Here is a 23,544-nt window from a genome sequence, read left to right on the forward strand (position 1 = left end):
CAGGTCCTGGAGCATGCATTGTCACCACTGCTGCCCGCTCCGCAGGTATCTTTGTGCACAGTCTTTGTACTCAGGATACGCGCACTGGCTCAGTGAGCAAGTGCAGTGCGGTGTTCCTGACATTATAACTGAATGTTTCAGTTTTTTTTTCCTCTGAAGAGAAAAAAAAAAAAAAAAAGTGTGTTATCCTCATGGATCCCATACAAGACTTGGCTGATCAGGTCAAGCACCTGACCCAAATGTTCCATAAACTCAATGAGGAACAGCGCACGATGGCCCATACCCAGCAACAGCTGGTGGTTACTTTGCAGGGGGCTGTCGATGCAGGGGCTTCTAGTTCTGGAGGTAGGGATGTGTCATTAGCGTCCCCCGAATCTCCGGTCAAATTGCGCGACCCTTTCTCAGGGGATAAAAAGGAGTTCAGGTCTTTCAGAGAAGGATGCAAGCTTTTTTTTTTTTCTCTAAGGCCCCGCTAATCCGGGGATGAGTTCCAGAGGGTGGGGGTCATTATTTCCCTACTTCGGGGGGACTCCGCAAGCATGGGCTTTCTCTCTGTCTTACTCTGCTCCTGAACGTATGTCAGTGAATTTGTTCTTTGAGGCTCTGGGGCACATTTATGATGAGCCTGATAGAGTGCGTCTGGCAGAGGATATGGTGATGAGTGTGACACAGGGGAGGCACTCTGCTGAATGGTTCTGCTCAGAGTTTAGACGTTGGACCGCCGAAGTATCCTGGAACTACGCCGCCCTGAGGGGGTTGTTTCACAGGGGCCTTTCTGACCGTCTGCAGGACGCTCTGGCATTACATCAGCCTCCTGATACCCTGGAGGACGCCATGATGCACATGATGCAGGCGGTCCGTATGGACCGGAGACTCCGTGCTAGAGGAATGATGCAACAAGAGTCTCCCTTGTACCCCAAATTATGTGACACTGCACCTGTATCTGAGCCCATGAAGGTTGGGTTAGTCTCTGTTAAGGAGAGAGAAGGCACCGTAGAGACAACCTACTATGCTTTTACTGTGGAGCCTCTGGACATTGGAAAAGGAATTGCCCCTCCTGCCCTTCTTCAGAGAAACCATCAGAAAAACGACTGAGTCAGGGCAACAATCGAGAAGGTTGTCCAGACTCCCAGGTACATTTTTTCTCATGTACAAAAATGGTGCTCCAGGTTGAATTAGAAATTGCTGGCGGTCCTGTTATGACCACCACCTTTGTTGACTGGTTCCTCCATTAATCTGATTGATGCCCAAGTTGTGACTTTTAAGATAGGGACAGTCAGGTTAAAAGACCCTGTTAAAAATTGTGGCTGTGGATTCACCCCCTCTTACCCGGGATGGAATTTGTTTTATGAAGTTTTTTCTATGAAAGTGGGTTCCACTCACGTGGAAAATTTAAGTTGTTTCATTATGAATAATCTGCCTGCAGGACTGGTATTGGGAATGCCCTGGTTGCAACGCCACAATCCTCTTATTGATTGGGTGAAGGGGTAGATCACCCGATGGGGATGTAATGATAATTGTTATGAATGGGTCACAGAGGAGAAAACCGGATTACTTACCGGTAATACTCTTTTGTAGAGTCCACGACAGCACCCACTGAGAGAGGGGATCCGCCCCCGGAACAGGAAACCTACAGAGAGATAAATGGGGCGGTCCCCCTCGCTCCCTCAGTTTGTGTTACCGAGAACAACGGAGGAACCGCCATACATGTTTTAGTCAAACTGTCTGGGCGATTCATCTATCTTACCCCTATGCAGTTTTAAGCTTACTAAGTTTAATCACATATCTAACTTAAATTATAATCTCCACCACCAAGGAGACCCATGTGTGAAAAAATTCTTACGGGAGGGAAGTGAGCGGGTGCTGTCATGGACTCTACAAAAGAGTATTACCGGTAAGTAATCCGGTTTTTCCTCTTCGCCACGACAGCACCCACTGAGAGATTTTCAGAGATAATCACTTGGGCGGGCACACAGTGTTAAGGACTAATCTACCAAAAGTTAGATCCTCGGTAGAGGACAAATCTAGTCTATAGTGACTATAAAAGGTAGATGGAGAAGACCAGGTTGCAGCCTTACATATTTGTTCAATTGGGACGTTCGCCCTCTCGGCCCAGGAGGATGATATGGCTCTAGTAGAGTGCGCCTTAATCCCCAGTGGAGGGTCTTCTCCTTTTGTCAGATACGCCATTGTGATCACATCTCTAATCCATCTGGATATCGTGCCTGATGTAACTGCAGACCCCTTCCTGCTGCCCTGGAATGAGACAAAAAGAGACCTACTCTGCCTCCAGGGACTGGTCCTATCAAGGTAGGCTAGCACAGCTCTTTTCACATCTAAGGTGTGATATTTCTCCTCGTCCTGTGTTGACGGGTTCTCATAGAATGAAGGTAGGCATATTTCTTGAGACCTATGAAATTTAGTTGCCCGTTTGGGCAGGTAGGACGGGTCCGTCTTTAAAATGAGACTGTCTCGTGTTGTTAACAGGAACGGTGGGTCTACTGACAGAGCATGAAGATCACTCACTCTCCTGGCCGATACTAAGGCCACCAGCATAGCCGTTTTCAATGAGAGGCACTTTACTGATGCTGAGCTTATGGGCTCAAATGGTGCCTGAGTGAAGGCATCCAAAACCAGAGTAAGGTTCCACGCTGGAAGTCGAGGCACATGCACCGGTTCTGCTCGTTGACAGGCCGAGATAAACCGAGTCACCCATCTATTTGCTGCCACGTTATAGTTAAACAGGGCTCCTAGGGCTGACACGTGGACCTTAAGAGTGCTTACTGAGAGTCTAAGTTCTCGGCCTCTTTGTAGAAACTCTAGAATGGCCGTAATGGGTACTTCACCAGCTAGTTTTGTTGGGTGAAAGGCCAGGAACTTCCTCCACACCTTAGCATATATTTTTGTCATGGACTCCTTCCTGCTTTGTAGCAGGGTATTGATTAGGTTCCTTGAGAAACCCCTCTGCCTCAGTAGCTCCCTTTCAAATTCCAGGCCACTAGGTGCAGGGCTTTGGCCTGTGGATGGTAGCAGGGTCCCTGCGAGAGAAGATTCTGGTGCAGCGGCAGGATCCACGGGTCGGTTACCGACATGGCTCTCAGCCATGAAAACCACGGTCTTTTTGGCCAAAACGGGGCTATCAAGATGACCCTCGCCCTCTCCTGTCTTATTTTCCTGACTACTGTTGGTAGTAGCACCATTGGAGGAAAGGCATAGGCTAGTTGGAATGCCCAGGGTGCTTGGAGGGCATCTAGAATGTCTGGGTTGTCCGACCTGTAGAGAGAAGCAAACCTTTTTACGCGCCTGTTGGCTCTGGTTGCGAATAGGTCTATCTCCGGTCTGCCCCATTCTGACGCTATCATTTCGAAGACGTCTCTGCTGAGGACCCACTCTCCCTGGTATAGGGCCTGGCGACTGAGATAGTCTGCTCAGGAGTTGTCCACTCCTCTTATATGGAGCGCTGACAAGGAGAGAAGATGGACCTCGGCCATCTCCAGAATCTTTCCCGCGATAGACATCAGTGGCATTGACCGCGTGCCTCCTTGCCGGTTTATATAGGCCACTGCGGTGGTATTGTCTGTCTGGATCTTTACGTGGGCGCCTCTTAACTGCGGGAGGAAGTGAGATATCGCATAAAAAAATCGCTGTTAGCTCCTTTACATTAGAGGAGGCCTCTATTTCATTCTCCCGCCACCAGCCTTGTACCATGTGCTCCTCTAGGTGGGCTCCCCAACCTAAGTGGCTGGCATCCGTGGTGAGTATCTTGGAGGGAGTCACCCACCACTGTACTCCCTTCGATAGATTGGAAGGAATTAACCACCATTTTAGGGATTCAACCACCTCGGGCGATAGGGATATCTTCCCTTCCAGCCGCCCCTGCAGTCTATCTATCTCCTGCAGAATAGCCCACTGTAGTCCTCTAGAGTGGAACTGAGCCCATTGCACCGCTGGAATGCATGATATTAGTGACCCCAGCAAGGACATGCCCTGTCTCAATGATATTACGGGTCTTCCTGTAGCATTCTGTACTTTGTCGATTATGGCCATTACTTTGGCGTTTGGCAGAAAGCACTCCTCAGTTACGGAGTCTACTTGCAGGCCCAAAAACCTTTGACAGGTCACTGGCTCTAGTCTGGATTTCTCCAAGTTAATTAGCCAACCCAGTGTTTGTAGGGATGAGATAATCCTAGCTATTCTTGCTTCACACTGTGAAACAGAATTCCCCACTATGAGTAGGTCGTCTAAGTAAGGGACAACTAGGGTGTCATTCAGCCTTACATATGACATTACTTCCAGCATTAATTTGGTAAATACCCGAGGAGCCATGGATAGCCCGAATGGCATTGCCGCAAACTGGAAATGCTGAATCCGACCTCTGAACCAGACTGCTACCCGCAGGAACCTCTGGTGCCCTCGATATATGGGGAGATGGTAGTAGGCGTCCTTTAGGTCCAAGACCGCCATATAACACCTGGGAAACAAAAGCTTTATTGCAGACTTAATCGACTCCATTTTAAACGACCTTAGTCTTAGGAAGGTATTAAGTTTCTTTAAATTTATTATAGTCCTGTAAGAGCCATCTGGTTTTGGGACTAAGAATAGAGGAGAATAAAAGCCCATCCCTGTTTCGTCGTCTGGGACCTCCACTAGGACCTGTTTAGTTAGCAGTACCGCAATCTCCATCTCCAGTGCTTCCTGCTGAGATCGGGACTTCATAGAAGTCAATAAGAAGGAGTTCGGTGGATACCGAACGAATTCTAATTTTAGGCCTGATGATACAATACTTAGGGCCCACGGGTTTGATGTCACCTTCATCCATTGGCGGCTGAATCTTAATAGCCTGCCACCTACCGGTGTAACGGTTTTATAGGGATCTGTCTCCTCTGAAGGGACGTTTCCCGAATAGGTTGCCTCTTTGCTTGGGGTCCTTATTTCCCCAGCGGTCCTGGGGTCTAAAGTCTTTCTTTTTACCGAACGGTGGCTTCCTGTAGGCCCTCCTGTTGAACGGAACATACGGGTTAGGGAACCCCTTTTTCCTCTCCCCCGCTTTTGTCAAAATCTCGTCCAGCTCTGTACCAAACAGGTACTTACCCTGGCAGGGTATAGCACACAATCTAGTTTTTGTTTGTGTGTCTCCTTTCTACCCCTTCAACCATAAGGCCCGCCTGCCTGCATTGGTCAGTCCTGCCGCTCTAGCCGACAACCGGAGAGAATCCGCGGAGGAGTCGGAGAGGAAAGCAGCTGCTCCTTTAATGAGGGGCATAGAGGAAAGAAGCCTACTCCTAGCTACTCCATTTTTAATATTGTCCTCCAAGTCGTTCAGCCACACCAACATAGATCTTGCCGTACATGTGGCTGCTATTGCGGGCTTAAAGGCTGCCGTACAAGCTTCCCAAGATCTTTTGAGGAATGTATCGGTCTTACGATCCGAAGAATCAGCCAAAGTTCCCGAATCCTCCACCGGCAAGGAGGATCTACGGGAGGTAGAGGCCACTGCCGCATCCACCTTGGGGGCTCTCGACCAGGCCGTTAACTCCTCATCGTCAAAGGGATACTTACGCTTTGACGTTAAGGGGAGGAAGGTCCTTTGACCTTGTTTCTCCCATTCCCTCTTAACTAGGTCTTTTACAGCTGGGACCACTGGGAATGCTCGGATCTTTTTACGAGAAATACCCGCAAACATAATGTCCTGAGGGGTCTTGGGGTCCTTACTCTCCGGCAACCCCATGGTATTTCGGACAGACTTCACAAGATTACTGACACTGTCCGTGGGGAAACACGTCTGATCCTCGTCCTCTGAGGAAAGGTATTCCTGGGACTTATCGGAATCTAGTTCTCCGGTATCTGACGGCGACCTGGACGCCAGCGAGACTCCTCCTTTAGGTGAACGTATTTCTCTCATGGAGGAGTGACCCCCTAGACTACTGGAACCGCCTAAGGCCCGTAGTTCCTCTCTTATCATTGCCCGGATATCCTCCTTCTTTCGTGAGGATTCCTCCTGCAAGGCCTCCTCAACACATGATTGGCATAATCTCTTTGGGTGGCCATCCGGGAGGGGCTGCGAACATAAGGCACACTCTCTATGTTTCGCCTTCTCTGTTCTTTTATCCTAAAGGGGGTATGGACCAGAAAGAGAAGGCTATCAATTATCTAACCTGACCAAAAAACACTCACCCGTGAATTTTGTCAGCAACTACCGGCTGCGGTGTCCGGGACCCAGGCTGAGGCGAGGCATGGGACGACTTCTTTTCCTTACGTTTCTTCTCTAACGGCTCATCTTGCCTGGAAGGCCCAATGGAATCCTTCCTAGAGCTGCCACTTCTTCTGGTGCTATTGGTTCTCCTCGTAGCACTGCTCTGTCTACTACCAAGTGGGGATACCACTGGCTGACCTAATGGGAGCGAAGCTGAGTCATCTAAGGACGACATGACTGCGCACTGGCGCTGTGTCTGTGGCTTCCTTTTAAAGCCTTTGCTATAGCTGCTCCTCTTTTTTTTTTTTTTGTCCACCATTTTTTTTTTTTTTTTTTCTTTCAGCCCCTACTGCGCATGCGTGGGCGTTGTCCCACGGTCTCTGCCTTCAGCCTGAACCCTGAAGTCCTCCTCCACTTCCGGGTTGCCTCTCCTGGAGCGCTGGGTCACCGCAAATAGTGATGCGGCCGGCGACACCGCGCGTCTGCGCCCCCTCTCCACGCACGGGGTCCTTCTCCTGCCAGGTATGACTCCCAGCAGCGCCGCTCAGCACACACCGCACAAGCCCTTCTGCCACACTGGGAGGGGGGGCGCCGGTCTCCGTACGCCCGATGGCGTTTGTAATGCGTCCACCCCCTCGGGGGGGGGGGGGTATAGCCATAACCCCAGTGAGCTTTGGCACCACTTTCGCCTCCAGCCTCACCTGCATTACGCCAGCTCTGGGGGGGGGGAATACACCTCTCCGCCCGACGCTGCCTCCGGTCCTGGGGCCCCTGCTGCTCATATTCTGCACGCAGGCGGCTACCAGACCAGGCATCCTCTTCTGCGGGTTCCTTTCCAGGAACAGGAAACCAAACTGAGGGAGCGAGGGGGACCGCCCCATTTATCTCTCTGTAGGTTTCCTGTTCCGGGGGCGGATCCCCTCTCTCAGTGGGTGCTGTCGTGGCGAAGAGGAAAAAAAGCAAAACAAGCTAAGTCACAGAAAATCAGAGAGGTTGGTAACTATGCAGATTGCAGATCCCTGATCCTACCACACAACTAGCAGCAGCCGTGGAGCGTACCCACGATGTTCCTAGACGCTTCGTCACAGCTGGAGGACTAAATAAGCCTGAAGCATGAAAAGGGGAAAACTAACTGCCCCAGAGCAGACACCAAAGGAATAGATAGCCCCCACACATGTACTGACGGTGAAACAAGATGAAGGCACAAACACAGGCAGGAAAATAGGCTGAGCAAACGATGGGGCCCAAACTAACTAGAGAGGAAAGGAAAGGAAAGACTGTCTGCAACCTGCAAAAAACCCTACAAAAATAATGTCCAACACTTCTGATAGCAAAATTAACCCTGAAGTCACTAGACTTCTGACCCTATATCAGCACTCTGAAATATTCTGAGACAGAGCAAAAAGAGACCAAACTAGTAAGGGACAAAAAGCAAATTGACAAAATACTGATAAATAAAAGTGGAAATTTAGCACAGCCCCCAGCCGGGGCTGGCTGACCACACCAAAAAAACTGAATAGACCAACAAAATCAAGTGTGAACATTAGCAGAAAAACTTAGCTTTAGATGACTGGAACAGAGCAGAAAACCAAGAGATGACAAGCCAGAAGGAATCACCAGCAACTGAGTAGGGCGTCGGCTGTCTTAAATCCAATCTGAGACATCTGAGGTCCAATCGTCATCCTCATTCTCAGGTGGCAGATCTCCACCGATCAAATCAGCCTCACTACCTCTTGTTACCACCAGAGGGAGTCAGGAAGGAGAACTCACAACTGGTGAACCAGAGAATGTACTCACAACAGATAATGGTCTGTGTTGTAACCCGGTTCCTTTTGTCAATCCGATAAAATCCTTATCTGTGTCATCTGTCGGTCTGGAGGGTATTCCGGAGTACCTGAGAGACTTTAACCCCTTCACCCCCAAGGGTGGTTTGCACGTTCATGACCGGGCCAATTTTTACAATTCTGACCACTGTCCCTTTATGAGGTCATAACTCTTGAACGCTTCTATGGATCCCGGTGATTCTGACATTGTTTTCTCGTGACATATTGTACTTCATGTTAGTGGTAAAATTTCATTCAAATAACTTGCGTTTATTTGTGAGTAAAACGGAAATTTGGCGAAAATTTTGAAAATTTCGCAATTTTCCAACTTTGAAATTTTATGCCCTTAAATCACAGATACGGCACAAAAAACTTGATAAACATTTCCCACATGTTTACTTTACATCAGCACAAATTTGGAACCAAATTTTTTTTTTTTGTTAGGAAGTTATAAGGGTTAAAAGTTGACCAGTGATTTCTCATTTTTACAACACCATTTTATTTTTAGGACCACATCACATTTGAGGTCACTTTGAGGGGTCTATATGATAGAAAATACCCAAAAGTGACACCATTCTAAAAACTGCACCCCTTAAGGTGCTCAAAACCACATTCAAGAAGTTTATTAACCCTTTAGGTGCTACACAGGAATTTTTTTGAATATTTAAAAAATGAACATCTAACTTTTTTTCACTAAAAAAATACTTCAGGTTCAATATTTTTTATTTTAACAAGGGTAACTGGAGAAATTGGACTGCAAAAGTTATTGTGCAATTTGTCCTGAGTACGCTGATACCTGATATGTGGGGGGGAACGACTGTTTCGGCGCATGGCAGAGCTCAGAATGGAAGGAGCGCCGTTTGACTTTTTCAATGCAAAATTGGCTGGTATTCAGATCGGACGCCATGTCACGTTTGGAGAGTCCCTGATGTACCTAAACAGTGGAAACCCCCTACAAGTGACCCCATTTTGGAAACTAGACCCCCCCAAGGAACTTATCTAGATGTGTGGTGAGAACTTTGAACCCCCAAGGGCTTCACAGAAGTTTATAACATACAGCCGTACAATTAAAAAAATCATATTTTTTCCACAAAAATGATCTTTTCACCCTCAATTCTTATTTTTCCAAGGGTAACAGGACCCTAAAAGTTATTGTGCAATTTGTCCTGAGTACGCTGATACCCCACATGTGGGGGTAAACCACTATTTGGGCGCATGGCAGAGCTCGGAAGGGAAGCAGCGCCATTTGACGTTTTTGGCTGGAATTGAGATCGGACACCATGTCACGATTGGAAAACCCCTGATGTACCTAAACAGTGGGAACCCCCCACAAATGACACCATTTTGTAAACTAGACCCCCCCCCCCCAAGGAACTTATCTAGATGTGTGGTGAGCACTTTGAACCCCCAAGGGCTTCACAGAAGTTTATAATGCCCGGGCATGAAAATAAAAAAAAATCGTATTTTTTCCACAAACATGATCAATTAAGTCCCCAATTTTTTCATTTTCCCAAGGGTAACAGGAGAAATTGGACCCCAAAAGTTGTTGTCCAATTTGTCATGAGTACGCTGACACCCCATATGTGAGAGAAAACTACTGTATGGACACACGTTGGGGCTCGGAAGGGAAGCAGTGACATTTTGGAATGCAGACTTTGATGGAATGGTCTGCGGGTGTCATGTGCGTTTGGAGAGCGCCTGATGTACCTAAACTATTGAAACTCCACCACAAGTGACCCCATTTTGGACTCTAGGCCCCTCACAGAACTTATCTAGATGTGTGGTGAGCACTTTGAACCCCCAAGTGCTTCACTGAAGTTTATAACGCTCGGAAGTGAAAATAAAAAAATCATTTTTTTTCCACAAAAATGATATTTTTGCCCCCAATTTTTTATTTTTTTAAGGGTAACAGGAGAAATTGGACCCCAAAAATTGTTTTGCAATTTTACCTGAGTAGGCTGATACCCTACATGTGGGGGTAAAACACTTGGGCGCATGGCAGAGCTTGGAAGGGAAGGAGCACCATTTGACTTTTTCAACTCAGAATTGGCTGGAATTGAGATCAGACGCCATGTTGCATTTGGAGAGCCCCTGATGTGCCCAAACAGTGGAAACCCCCAATTCTAACTCCAACCCGAACCCCAACACACCCCTAATCTCAGCCCTAACCCTAGCCCTAACCCTAATGGAAAAATGGAAAATACATTTTTTTAATTTTATTATTTTTCCCTAACTAAGGGGGTGATAACGGGGGGTTTGATTTACTATTTATGGCAGTTTTTATGTTTGGCGGCTTTCACACGCTAAAAGACGCTTTTTATTGTAAAAAATAGTTTTTGCATCACCACATATTGAGAGCTATAATTTTTCCGTATTTTGACCCACCGAGTCATGTGAGGTCTTATTTTTTGCAGGACGAGTTGACGTTTTTATTGGTACCATTTTCGGGCACGTAACATTTTTTGATCACTTTTTATTCCGATTTTTGGGACGCAGAATGAACAAAAACCAGCGTTTCATGAATTTCTTTTGGGGGGGGGGGGGGGTGCGTTTACACCGTTCCGCGTGCGATAAAATTGATAAAGCGTTCTTATTCTTCGGGTCAGTACGCTTACAGAGATACCTTATTTAGGTCTTTTTTTATGTTTTGTCGGTTTTATGCAATGAAAACTATTTTATATAAAAAAATAATTATTTTTGCATCGCTTTATTCTGCGAGCTATAACTTTATTTTTTCGCTGATGATGCTGTGTTGCGGCTCGTTCTTTGCGGGACAAGATGACGTTTTCAGCGGTACCATGGATATTTATATGCGTCTTTTTGATCGCGCGTTATTACACTTTTTGTTTGGCGGTATGATAAATCATTTTTTGCTTCGTTTATTTTTATTTTTTAAGGGGTTCGCTAAAGGCGTTAACTAATGGGACAGTTTTATAGGGCGGGTCGTCACGGTCGCGGCGATACCTAATATGTGTACTTTTGTTTTGTTTTTTTTCTAAGAAATGGATTTATGTAGGGGAATATTTTTTTTTTTTTTCCTAATCTATTTGGCGATTTTTTTAAATTTATTTTAACACTTTTTATTTTTTTTTTTTTACTTTATTAAATAGTCCCAGGTGGGACATCACTGATCTGTCACATCACAGATCACTGTGACAGATCAGCGATCTGTCACAGGCACTGCAGAAGGCTTCCTCATGCCTGCGCTTTGCAGGCACTGAGGAAGACAGCTTCCTGCAGGCCCCCGAAGGCCCCCGTCGCCATCTTAGATTCGGGGGCCTGCAGGAAAGGAGCCCCCCGCAGCAGCGCTGCACATTGCGCTGCCGTGGGGGGCTCAGGGAAGCACGGAGGGAGCCCCTTCCCTGCCGATGCTTCCCTTTAACCCCCGGTACACCGCGATCATGTTTGCAAGGGGTTAACGTGTCGGGGGGCGGTCCGTGACCGCCCCTGACACATTGTGCCAGGTGTCAGCTGTGATAATCAGCTGACACCCGGGCGCCGCTGATCGCGGTAGACATACTATCCCGTCCATGGGCATAGGGGCCCGGGTCCCATGGACGGGATAGTACGTCTGATGTCAGGAAGGGGTTAAAGATGTGTTTTCCGAAAGCAAGACTCAGGCGCTCCCACCACATAGACCATCTGATTGTGCCATCGATTTAGTACCTGGAGCCAAATTACCCAAGGCTCGTTTGTTTAATTTGTCCGGGCCTGAGCGCCAAGCTATGAAAGAGTAGATTAAAGAAAGCCTTCGCAAGGGGCATATTCGGCCCTCGGTCTCACCCGTGGCAGCGAGGTTTTTCTTTGTAAAGAAAAAAAGATAGTGGGATGCGACGGTGCCTCGACTTTCAAGAACTGAACAAAATTACTGTTAAGAACACGTACCCTTTCCCGTTGATTCCTGATCTATGCAATCAAGTCACAGGGGCCAAATGGTTTTCTAAGCTCGATCTACAAGGGGCTTATAACCTTATAAGGATCCGGGAGGGGGACGAATGGAAAACAGCGTTCCTGACAACTGAGGGGCTGTTTGAAAACCTGGTTATGCAATTTGGCCTCACTAACGCTCCTGCGGTTTTTCAGAACTTTATTAAAGTTGTTTTTTGTGACTTGATTGGACGTTACGTAGTCATTTACCTGGATGACATCTTGATTTACTCTGAGGACAGTCAGTCACACTTGCATCATCTGCGTACGGTGCTTATGAGACTACGGGAGAACCATTTGTATGCTAAGCTGGAGAAGTGCTCATTTTTTATGCAAGAACTGTCTTTTCTGGGTGTAATTGTATCCGGGGAGGGATTCCGCATGGATCCAGGGAAGGTTCAGGCCATTACAGATTGGGTGCAGCCTCATGACCTGAAGGGGTTGCAGCGATTTCTGGGCTTCACTAATTATTATAGGAAGTTCATTAAAGGGTTCTCACAGGTGGTAAAACCCTTGACGGACCTCACTCTTAAAGGGGCAGATGTAAAAAATTGGTCCGTGGCTGCAAAAAATTCCTTCCTGGCATTAAAGAAGTGTTTTACTACAGCCCCTCTGTTGGTACAACCCGATTCGTCAAGACCTTTTATCGTCAAGGTCGACGCTTCGGAGGTGGGGGTGGGGGCAGTATTGTCCCTACCCTGACTAACCTCAAACCTGTGCCTTTTTCTCTAAGAAGTTCTCTTCGGCCGAGAGAAACTATGATGTCGGTAACAGGGAATTGTTAGCAGTTAAATTGGCCTTCGAACAATGGAGGCATTTTTTGGAGGGGGCCGCTCATCCCATTACGGTCATCACTGGTCATAAAAACCTGGCCTATATCGAGTCGGCTAAGAGATTGACCCCAAGACAGGCTCGGTGGGCACTTTTTTTTCCTCTCGATTTCATTTTACCATCACGTTCCAACCAGGGTCTAAAAAAGTAAAGGAAGATGCCTTATCCCGAAGTTTTGATTCGGTGTCCCCTCCAGAACCGCCTTCCTCCATTCTTCAACCGGGAGTGGTTGTAGCCGAAATCTCCTCTGAGTTCCAGAGAGAGATTCTGGAAGCACAAGCTCCAAGGAATAAACCCCCAGGTAAATTGTTTGTACCCGAACAATTCCGTCCCACACTCCTTCAAGAATTTCATGACTCTGTGTTAAGTGAACACCCTGGTATTGCAGCTACCAAGGGGGGAGTAGCTAGGGGTTTTTGGTGGCCCTCTATGGGTACTGATATAAAAAGGTTTGTGAATACTTGTGGGGTGTGCTCTAAAAGCTCTCAGGTCCAGCTGGCCGGGGAATTGGTGCCTTTGCCAATTCCGGATAAACCATGGACACACCTGTCCATGGACTTTATCGCTAACCTTCCACCTTCCAAGGGCAACTCAGTGGTATGGGTAGTGGTTGATAGATTTTCTAAGCAAGCCCACTTTATGACATTACCTGCATTACCATCCGCTGAAACCTTGGCCCGCTTGTTTATACAGCACATTGTTCGACTGCATGGAGTGCCTGTGAACGTGGTGTCGGACAGGGATGTGCAATTTGTGGCCAGGTTTTGGAGAGCATTTTGTATGAAGTTGGGGGTCACGTTGTCATTCTCCTCTGCCTATCACCCGGAATCCAACGGACAAACGGAACGCACCAACCAGTCATTGGAGCAGATTCTGAGATGCCTGGCCTCCTCCAGACAGGAAGACTGGTGTGAGGTATTACCCATGGCAGAATTCGCATTCAACTGTCGGATTAATCAGTCTACCGGAAAGTCTCCCTTTCTGGTCAATTATGGGTTTGTTCCGCAGTTTGGGGAATTTTCCCGTATGGATTCGGATTGCCCTGGTGCCGAGGGGATGGTACAACAATTAAAAATCCTCTGGAAGGAGGTACAGGGGAACATCTCCAAAGCCCAGAAGTAGTTCAAACATTTTGCAGACAGGAGGGGGGTGGTTCCTGCGTTGACAGTGAGGGAAAAAGTCTGGTTGTCCACCCGTAACATCAAACTTAAAATACCCTCTATGAAGTTGGACCCCAAATTTATTGGCCCATACAAGATTGTAGAGGTGATCAACCCGGTGGCATACAGATTACAGTTGCCCACCTCCTTCAAAATCTCTAACGTCTTCCACAGGTCCCTATTAAAACCTGTGGGGACAGTTAGAGAAGATCCCTCATCTGTGGCTCCACCAGTGTTGGTAGAGGGTCAACTGGAGTACGAGGTAGGGCGCATCGTTGATTTGCGGTGGGTGCGCCGGAGACTTCAGTACCTTATCCATTGGAAGGGATATTCCGTTGAGGATCGGTCGTGGGTTCCGGCCAGTTCGGTGCACACTGATCGACTGGTGCGGGCTTTTCATGCCAGGTACCCTGAGAAACCTGGGGGTCCAGTGGCCCCCCATTAAGAGGGGGGGGGTACTGTCATGGCTAGGACATGGTTAATGTCCTGTTCTCACAGGGTTAACTTTTGCCGGCCTCTCTTTGGATCTGGGAGGGGTATTTATACTCACTCCAAACTAACATTCTCTGTCAGTTATACCGCTGTCCTGGTGTGTCTGACCCCTTGGGTGCCTGTACTCTGCGTTGTTTGTTTGCTTCCCGTGTATGACCCAGCTTGTTCCTTCACTCTGTACTCCGTCTCTCGTTTTGGTACCACTGTCTTTTCTGGTTCTGACCTCCTGGCTTGGCTATCGTTACTCCGTTACAGTTTACCCCTATTGTACCGTCTAATGCCCGTTCTGGTTTTCTGATCTATTGCTACGTCCTGACTATCCATTCTGTCTAATCCTTTGGTACTGTATTGCTATCTCGTGCTTTGACCTCGGCTTGATCTGGTTTCTGTCTGTCTATGCCCCTTGGTAACATTGTCCTGTCGTTACCTTTCTAGGAGTTTCCCTGCAGCTCCTAGCTCTGTGGAGCTTAGGCCACGACCACAGCAGTCACATGCTTCAGGTCCTGGAGCATGCATTGTCACCACTGCTGCCCGCTCCGCAGGTATCTTTGTGCAGTCTTTGTACTCAGGACACGCGCACTGGCTCAGTGGGCAAGTGCAGTGTGGTGTTTCTGACAGGCATCAGTGAGTCCACAAACTAGCATGGCGTGTCATGGTCACGTGTGTCGGGACGCAGATGATACCGCAAGGCGGACCCATAACACACGTGACCCTGGATACAGCGCCTCCAGTGGGGCGAATTTAAATAATAATACGTGCAGGTGGATACGCCGCCTCCACCTGGCGAATTTAGGTATTACACGTAAATAAACATTCTGGAAACCCCGCCTCCAGTATGGCGAATTTAAATAATAAGGGGGACCTGGGAAACATTAACAATGGTGGGCCCTGCTATAGGGAAAAGGGAATTGGAGACCTCCTGAGCTCCCCTGAGCCAGTGTCCCTGCACTCCTAACATTCCCTATGTCGGTTTCGCACCGGGCGCCGCACGCGTACCTTAACGCCCTTGCTCACCCTGACCCTAAACCCTCACTAGGGAATGGGTCGGTGCGGAGACTAATCCCACCACTGCACTAATAACACACATGAGGAAAGAGACAATACAGGGGAAACACCACTTAGCTTTGCTCTGTTGCGTGCGCTCCTAGCAACAGAGCCCTCCACCTGAGTGCATCTTCTCCTCCACCCGGATCCATCACCATAACAGGATCCTTCACCTTAGTGCAACCTTGGAGCAGAGTCCAACACCAGTTGTAGCTGCTTAGAACCAGAGTCCCAAGGATGAGTTCAGCTGCTGACACGAAGTCGAGCATGCTGGAGTCCAGCTCAGCGGCCAAGTCCCACATGGTGAGTGCCACTCTCCATAGTCGCCACTCCACCAGCCCATGCAGACACTTCCCGCTGACACCATCACTGCGACTTCACCACGCCATGCCAGCCCTTCGTCCAGACACCATAGCTGAAACACGTCCCCCCTGGCTAAGCTGTGCAGGACTCCTCACCAGCTCCATCCTTCATCCAGGCTCTCCAAAAACAGAGTGAACACAAACTCACAATATCACAGGCAGTGATTGCACCCCCTAGCACACCTTTATAGGGTGTCACACCTGATCCCTAATTAAGTGCACAAAAACCTAAAGTGCAATACTGCTAACCACCACCGGGGACAGTCAAGACACCTTGGAACTTTCCAAAGTAAAAAAAGTTCACCCAGTGATTTAAAACGGTCAGATCACTTAAGATCATGACATGGCGTTTGCACAACATTGGGCTACAAAACAGACAACCAGCCACTGGTGGTGCCTCTTTGACCTCTCAAAAATCATCATGTCTCAGAGCAAGAAGGCAGAGTGGAGGCTGGAATGGAGGTCTATCCAAACAGGCAATCCCTGGACGTGTTGCGACTGTCTACCGCCACAAGACATGCAGCCGCAGGGACTCGAATATATCAAGACACACCCAAGATTCTCGTACAACACGTTATCACAGTACGTTCACTCATCACTAATCCTAGGGCCTGTTCCACACTTCAGTTTTTTGACGTCAGTCAAAATCCGCCATTTTTTTTTTTTTCAATAAACGGATCTGCCCCTTTTTTGGCGGATCGGTTTTTTTCCCCATAGACTTGCATTAATGGCGGATTTTGACTGATGGTCGTCTGTTTTTTGACGGATCCGTTTAAATTTTAGCGGGCCGCCGGCTGGTTACACGGACGATGTAACATTTTTTTCCAGTGGCGGACGGCTATTTGAAACTGCGCATGCCTGGAGAAATTTCTGTGCCAAGCATTTTAATCTCAATCTCTCTTCTCAAAATTTCAGGTACTTAGCGGGTGCAGCGATCCATCCAAGAACCAGATCCGCTGGCATCCGTTTGTGACATAACGGAAACGGATCCGTTTTTTCACGCTTTGACAGTTTGCAGCTGACTGCAAACAACTGAAGTGTGAAACAGGCCTAAATTACAATGAAAATGTAAAGAGCACCTATGGTTAAAAACAAATGCTCTTACTTGTGGAAGGATAATGTCTTTTAGCTCTTTTAATGTGAAGAGCTCTCCATATGCATCTATATGTGTGAGCAAAACCACCCGAACATGTTCTTCATGTACTTCGAACATTTTTATCAATACTGGAATAACCTTGATCTGGAAGAGAGCTGGGGATAGAAGACAATCTTCACGGTTTCTCCCCATAATATCTATATTCAAATACAAGGTAAAAAACAGGTCAGAAAATAATTTGTGAACATACATGCGCGCAATTTATGACTCATATGTTGGTGGAAACAATAAGCGGAGATTAACAGTCTGAACCGCTTTGATGCAGCTCACAGAAAAGACAGGATTTTTTTTCAAGACTAAGGCCATGTGCACACGCTGCAGTTTTTGCTGCGGTTTTGACCGCAGCAGAACTGCAGCAGTTCTGCAGACAGTGTACAGTAGCATGTTATCCTATGGGATTAACATTCTGCTGTGCACATGCTGTGGATTTTTACCTGCGGAAAAGCTGCGGTTTTTTTTTCCACAGCATGTCAATTGTTTCTGCTGCGGTTTGCCACCTATTCCATTGTCCAGGTGGCAAACCGCAGGGCAAAACCGCAGGCCAATCCGCAGGCAAAACCGCAGGTCATTTTACCTGCGGTTCCGCAGATATGAATCCGCAGACGAATCTGCAGTGTGTGCACGTAGCCTGAAGATCAGATTCTGGGGGTCTAAAACCCTGGATCTCACATCAATCATCTGCAGCTCCCATCCCATGGTGGCATGATATACAGTGTACAACATAGCCTGTTGCATTGTGTAAGAGTCAATCTCCCATGCTGCAGCTCTGCTCAGATTTCCTTCAATGTGCTGTATATACTGCAGCTTAACGCCCATGGATGTCAGCAGAAGCAGTGCTGCAGCACCTGAGAACAGGCAATACGCAGTGCATGAAGCTATGCTGTTCCATCTGTGTACACTGGATACTTGTGACCATCTCTACAAGCAACCGATCAGAAGGACTTAAGTGAAAGGCTTAAAGCTGCTCAAGAATTTTTTTGCGTAACATTTCCGGAAACAATGTTGGAAAATTACCTCTTTTGGGCCTGAGAAGATGAGGCAAGAAGCTTTTGACTGCCATAGGTTCAGCAAATACAAACTGGTTTAGAAGGAGTGGGACCAGTCTTGAGGAGATGAGCTCTTCAGGCAAAGAAGAAACTCTGTTCAACAGAGTCCTAGACAAGTGAAAAAGCACCATTTTATCTTGCAAAAATTGCAATTTCTTGATAGATCAATTATTTAACTCCTCATTAAAATATGCATTTTTTTAAAAATAAATCCTACAATGGTAAGTAACAAACACGTGAAAACAAAAATTTTATAGCACTCCCACAGAAAGCTATCAAAACCCCTTTTAGAAATCTAGCCCAATACCATCAAATACTGTGCATAATGGTCAGCTTCTCTGGGAGGCTGGGAAGCCCATTCCTGGAGAAGAGTTTGGTGTTTATTTTCAGTCAGACAATTTGAAAATTTTCTAGCGGAGACCAACATAACCTTTTCAAAAATTTTCTAAAAAAAAGACAGTTTGGCATAATTATAGCTCGTGGGCAAGTAGACTTTTCAAGTCACGAAAAACAATGTGACTGTAGCCAAACACTGACGGCATGACGGCTACACAGAGGTTCTTTGTGGTGTTTAAGATGAAAGCTTTTACTCTTTAAAACTCACTTGAAAAACACATTCTTCTCCTCTTCAGATTTCACAGTTAAACTTTCTAAGAAATTGACAACTTCCAGAAAATCATTTCTGTTTGGAAAAAATAAAATACATAAAACCATATTTAGAAGGACATGCTAAAACTAAAGAAAAATAAAATGCAAAAACACGATGCACAGAAACTGGTTTCAAGAGACAATTCCTAGGGCAAAATAATCAACAAAACACTAGCAAACGGTTCAAGCAAGTTCTATTGACCAAGTTCAGTACATTACAACGGAGTTCTCACACAGAAGTATATGCAATCTAGAAAAGAATGTTATTCCAGACTGTAGTTACGTACCTAAAATAGTCATAGTTTAGTAAAGTGGACAGGGAAGGTCGTAGCTCTGGTTCAGGGTTCAGAAGTAGGTTCTTAACAGTGTTCTTGAAGCTCGAAAGCACTTCAGCTGGAAATAAATTATACATTTTTTTGGTTTATTTTGGTCCTTTTTGGTTTGGACCTATTACTTCATTACTGCACAACAAACATTACCTGTTCCCATTAAAAAGTTTTGTTTTTTTTTTTGTTTTTTTTGTTTTTTTTAATAAATCACGCACTATGGCAAACAAATAAAAAATATACAAATTCACACAAAAAAAAAACAACAAAAAACGACATTGTGCAAGCAGAATGTATAGCCAAAAACGAAATAATTTTTATTAACATGTACTAGTCAGTCATCCAAATGAGAATTAAAGAAGCACTCCAAATAATTTCTGTATTAGCTAAACCTGTGCAAATGTGTGTGTATTGTAGTGTAAGGGCAGAGACAGACTGCCGTATTTCTCGTGGGAGAATCGCATCGCACTGCGTGGACTGGCACCTCTCCTGACCTGACCAAGACAGTATGATGTATTTCTATGTAGCTGTCAAGCTCAGGTCAGGAGAGCCAACAGCCAGTACAAGGTTTACGATGAGATTCTCGCACGAGAAATACGGGAGTCTGTCTCTGCCCTTAAGGCAGTAATCTACTTACCGATTGGCCCCTTTTTCATGCTAATTAGCCCAATCCCAGGTTAAAAATACCAGCCCTCAGCTGCCCCACAAAAGGCACTTTATATTTGAAGCGCCCATTGTGGCACTTAGCCCAGACTCTTACCAATGCCCTGGTGCAGTCGCATCGGGGTAATAGGATTAAGGATTGGTGTCAGCAGCTGTCAATGACATACAGGTATATACTATATACAGGGGAGATGACACATGTATATACTATATACAGGAGGCGATGACAAACAGGTATATACTACATAAAAGGAGATGACATACAGATATATACTGTATACAGGGGAGATGACATACAGGTATATACTGTATACAGGGGAGATGACATACAGGTATATACTGTATACAGGGGAAATGACATACAGGTATATACTGTATACAGGGGAAATGACATACAGGTATATACTGTATACAGGGGAAATGACATACAGGTATATACTGTATACAGGGGAAATGACATACATGTATATACTATTTACAGGAGGAGATGACAAACAGGTATATCTAATACTAGCTGAAGAGCTCGGCGTTGCCCGGGCATAGTAACTAACTGTGGTTAGTTATAACAAATTATAATTATCCTCCATCCCATAGTCCCGTGCCCATATACCCATCATACATATCCACCATCCCATAGGCCCGTGCCCATATACCCATCATACATATTCTCCATCCCATAGTCCCATGCCCATATACCCATCATACATATTCGCCATCCCATAGTCGAGTGCCCATATACCCATCACACATCCTCCATCCCATAGTCCCGTGCCCATATACCCATCATACATATCCGCCATCCCATAGTCCCGTGCCCATATACCCGTCATACATATCCTCCATCCCATAGTCCCATGCCTATATACCCATCACACATCCTCCATCCCATATGCCCGTGCCCATATACCCATCATACATATCCTCCATCCCATAGTCCCGTGCCCATATACCCATCATACATATCCGCTATCCCATAGTCCCGTGGCCCATATACCCATCACACATCCTTCATCTCATAGTCCCATGCCCATATACCCATCATACATATCCGCCATCCCATAGTCCAGTGCCCATATACCCATCACACATCCTCCATCCCATAGTCAACCATTATGACATCATAATGAGTGGTGGTGGGGCTTGCAACCTATGATGACATCAGCGTCGCCATATCAACCATTGTGACATCATAATGAGGGGCGGGGCTTGATACGCACACACTGTTTCCCCAGTATGCAAATAGGGGCATTATGACATCATAATGAGGGGCGTGGCTTGACGTGCACACACTTTTTACCCAGTATGTTGACAGGGGCAAAATTGTTTGGTGAATTGGAAGGCGCGGGGTTAAAATTTCGCCTCACAACACAGCTTAGGACGCTCTCGGCGTCCAGAAGTGTGACTGTGCCAAATTTTGTGGCTGTAGTTGCGACGGTGCGGATGCCTATCCCGGACATACACACACACATACATACATACACACTTTGAGCTTTATATATTAGATATAAAGCTCAAAGTGTGTATGTATGTATGTATGTATGTATGTATGTATGGGATAGGCATCCGCACCGTCGCAGCTACAGCCACAAAATTGGCACAGTCACACGTCTGGACCCCGAGAGCGTCCTAAGCTGTGTTGTGAGGCGAAATTTTAACCCTGCGCATTCCAATTCACCAAACAAATTTTTCCCCTATCTACATACTGGGGAAAAAGCGTGTGTGCGTCAAGCCCCGCCCCTCATTATGATGTCATAATGCCCCTATTTGCATACTGGGGAAAGTGTGTATCAAACCCCGCCTGTCATTATGATATCACAATGGTTGCCATGGCGACGCTGATGTCATCATAGGTTGCAAGCCCCGCCGCTCATTATGATGTCATAATGGTCGACTATGGGATGGAGGATGTGTGATGGGTATATGGGCACTGGACTAAGGGATGGAGGATATGTATGACGGGTAGAGTTGAGCGAAACGGGTCGAAAAAATTCAAAAGTCGCCGACTTTTGGCAAAGTCGGGTTTCATGAAACGAAACCCGACCCTAGGATGAGGTCGGCCACGAGGTCGGCGACTTACGCGCCAAAGTCGCGTTTCAAAAGTTTGTTTTGCGCTCTTTTTCAGCCAATCAGGATCCACGGACACTGTGGGCAACGTGATGACATAGGCACGGGTCACCACCATCTTTCAGAAGGGCATGCAAGTGATTGGCTTGCTTTGGTGGGCGTCACAGGGGGTATAAAAGGGCGTGCACGCCGACCTCCATGTTACTCATGCTGATCTCAGAATAGAGAGAGCTGCTGCTGCTGCTGATTTTGTAGGGAGAGTGTTAGGCAGGGAAGAAGACACCAAAAACTGCTTCTGCTGCTAGCGATTTTGCCTGTACAACACACCAGTCACTGTGTGTGCAGTGCAAGGGGAGGCTATATAGTGGTGTATCAGTGGTGTTGGTTGTTGGGCTGCCTTCTAAGGCTTCCTGACATTCCTGCATTGCTGTTTACCCACTGCTCCGCAAACTGCTTTTTTAAAAGCAATCCCAATTTTTTTTTTGTCCTGCTGAGAAGAAGAAAAAAAAACTGCTTCTGCTGCTAGCGATTTTGCCTGTACAACACACCAGTCACTGTGCAGTGCAAGGGGAGGCTATATAGTGGTGTATCAGTGGTGTTGGTTGTTGGGCTGCCTTCTAAGGCTTCCTATTGCAAAAAAAGGGGGAGACAAAAAAGCGCAATAGGGTCTTATCCACGTTACAAAAGACAGTATATCATGAAATATGCTCACCTGGTTAGGATGAGATAAGAGCGTGTAGGTAGCGGCTGCTGCAGATCCACAGGTCTTCAGTGACCAAAGAAATGATGAATCCAAAGGGAGTTTGTAGCTATATTCCGCGCTGCCGCTTTAGACAAATTCCAGGAGAATGCTGTATGATCGCAGTGGTTTTATTCTACGCGTTTCAGGGGTCTCATACCCCCTTCATCAGGAAATACCAGGCTATATAGTGGTGTATCAGTGGTGTTGGTTGTTGGGCTGCCTTCTAAGGCTTCCTGACATTCCTGCATTGCTGTTTACCCACTGCTCCGCAAACTGCTTTTTTAAAAGCAATCACAATTTTTTTTTTTTTGTCCTGCTGAGGTACTGAGCGTGCATTTTTTCACACCATACAGCGGTGTACGCTCCTCACACAGTACCGTGTAACGGCTGTTATCACAGCCACAGTGAAGCTATCAGTGAGTCACTCTGTGAGAATAAGTCGAGGACATGTTCCGTTCTTACAGACCTGCACTCTAGGGAGATTCCAATTCTACATACACCTTGTAGTTTGTGATACACTAGCCAATTTCTGCCTGTGACATAGCGCTCAGATATTCAGTGGGCCACACACAATCCATAAGTGTCCAGTGTCCACAAGTGTGTGCAGAAATTAAAAATCTCCCTTATCCTCTAGTCACTTTGGTCACAGCTCTGCCATCGAGCCTGTGACAGAGCGCTCAGATACTCAGTGGGCCTCACACAATCCATAAGTGTCCAGTGTCCACAAGTGTGTGCAGAAATTAAAAATCTCCCTTATCCTCTAGTCACTTTGGTCACAGCTCTGCCATCGAGCCTGTGACAGAGCGCTCAGATACTCAGTGGGCCTCACACAATCCATAAGTGTCCACAAGTGTGTGCAGAAATTAAAAATCTCCCTTATCCTCTAGTCACAGCTCTGCCATCGAGCCTGTGACAGAGCGCTCAGATACTCAGTGGGCCTCACACAATCCAAAAGTGTCCAGTGTCTACAAGTGTCTGCAGAAATTCAAAATCTCCCCTGTCCTATAGACACCTTGTACCTTGTTTTACATTACTATATAGTTTGTTGGATTTTGTGTACATTTCTA

The 23,544-nt window shown here is 46.6% G+C and overlaps 1 protein-coding gene across 3 annotated transcripts in view; it reads right to left on the minus strand.

The window, feature by feature from the left end:
- SCYL3 (SCY1 like pseudokinase 3) overlaps positions 1-23,544 on the minus strand; it is a 268,034-nt gene that overhangs the window by 210,715 nt on the left and 33,775 nt on the right. For all 3 annotated transcript variants that reach the window (XM_073558008.1, XM_073558007.1, XM_073558006.1), the window contains exons 5-8: positions 18,970-19,075; positions 18,639-18,716; positions 18,003-18,142; positions 16,938-17,125 (exon numbers count right to left, since the gene is read on the minus strand). In XM_073558008.1, the coding sequence (XP_073414109.1) occupies positions 16,938-17,125; positions 18,003-18,142; positions 18,639-18,716; positions 18,970-19,075 (512 nt within the window). The remainder of the gene's footprint in view (positions 1-16,937; positions 17,126-18,002; positions 18,143-18,638; positions 18,717-18,969; positions 19,076-23,544) is intronic.

Source organism: Dendrobates tinctorius, unplaced genomic scaffold (genome assembly GCF_039654945.1).
Source record: "Dendrobates tinctorius isolate UK_male_01 unplaced genomic scaffold, ASM3965494v1 ptg000012l, whole genome shotgun sequence".
NCBI classification, from domain to species: Eukaryota; Metazoa; Chordata; class Amphibia; order Anura; family Dendrobatidae; genus Dendrobates; species Dendrobates tinctorius.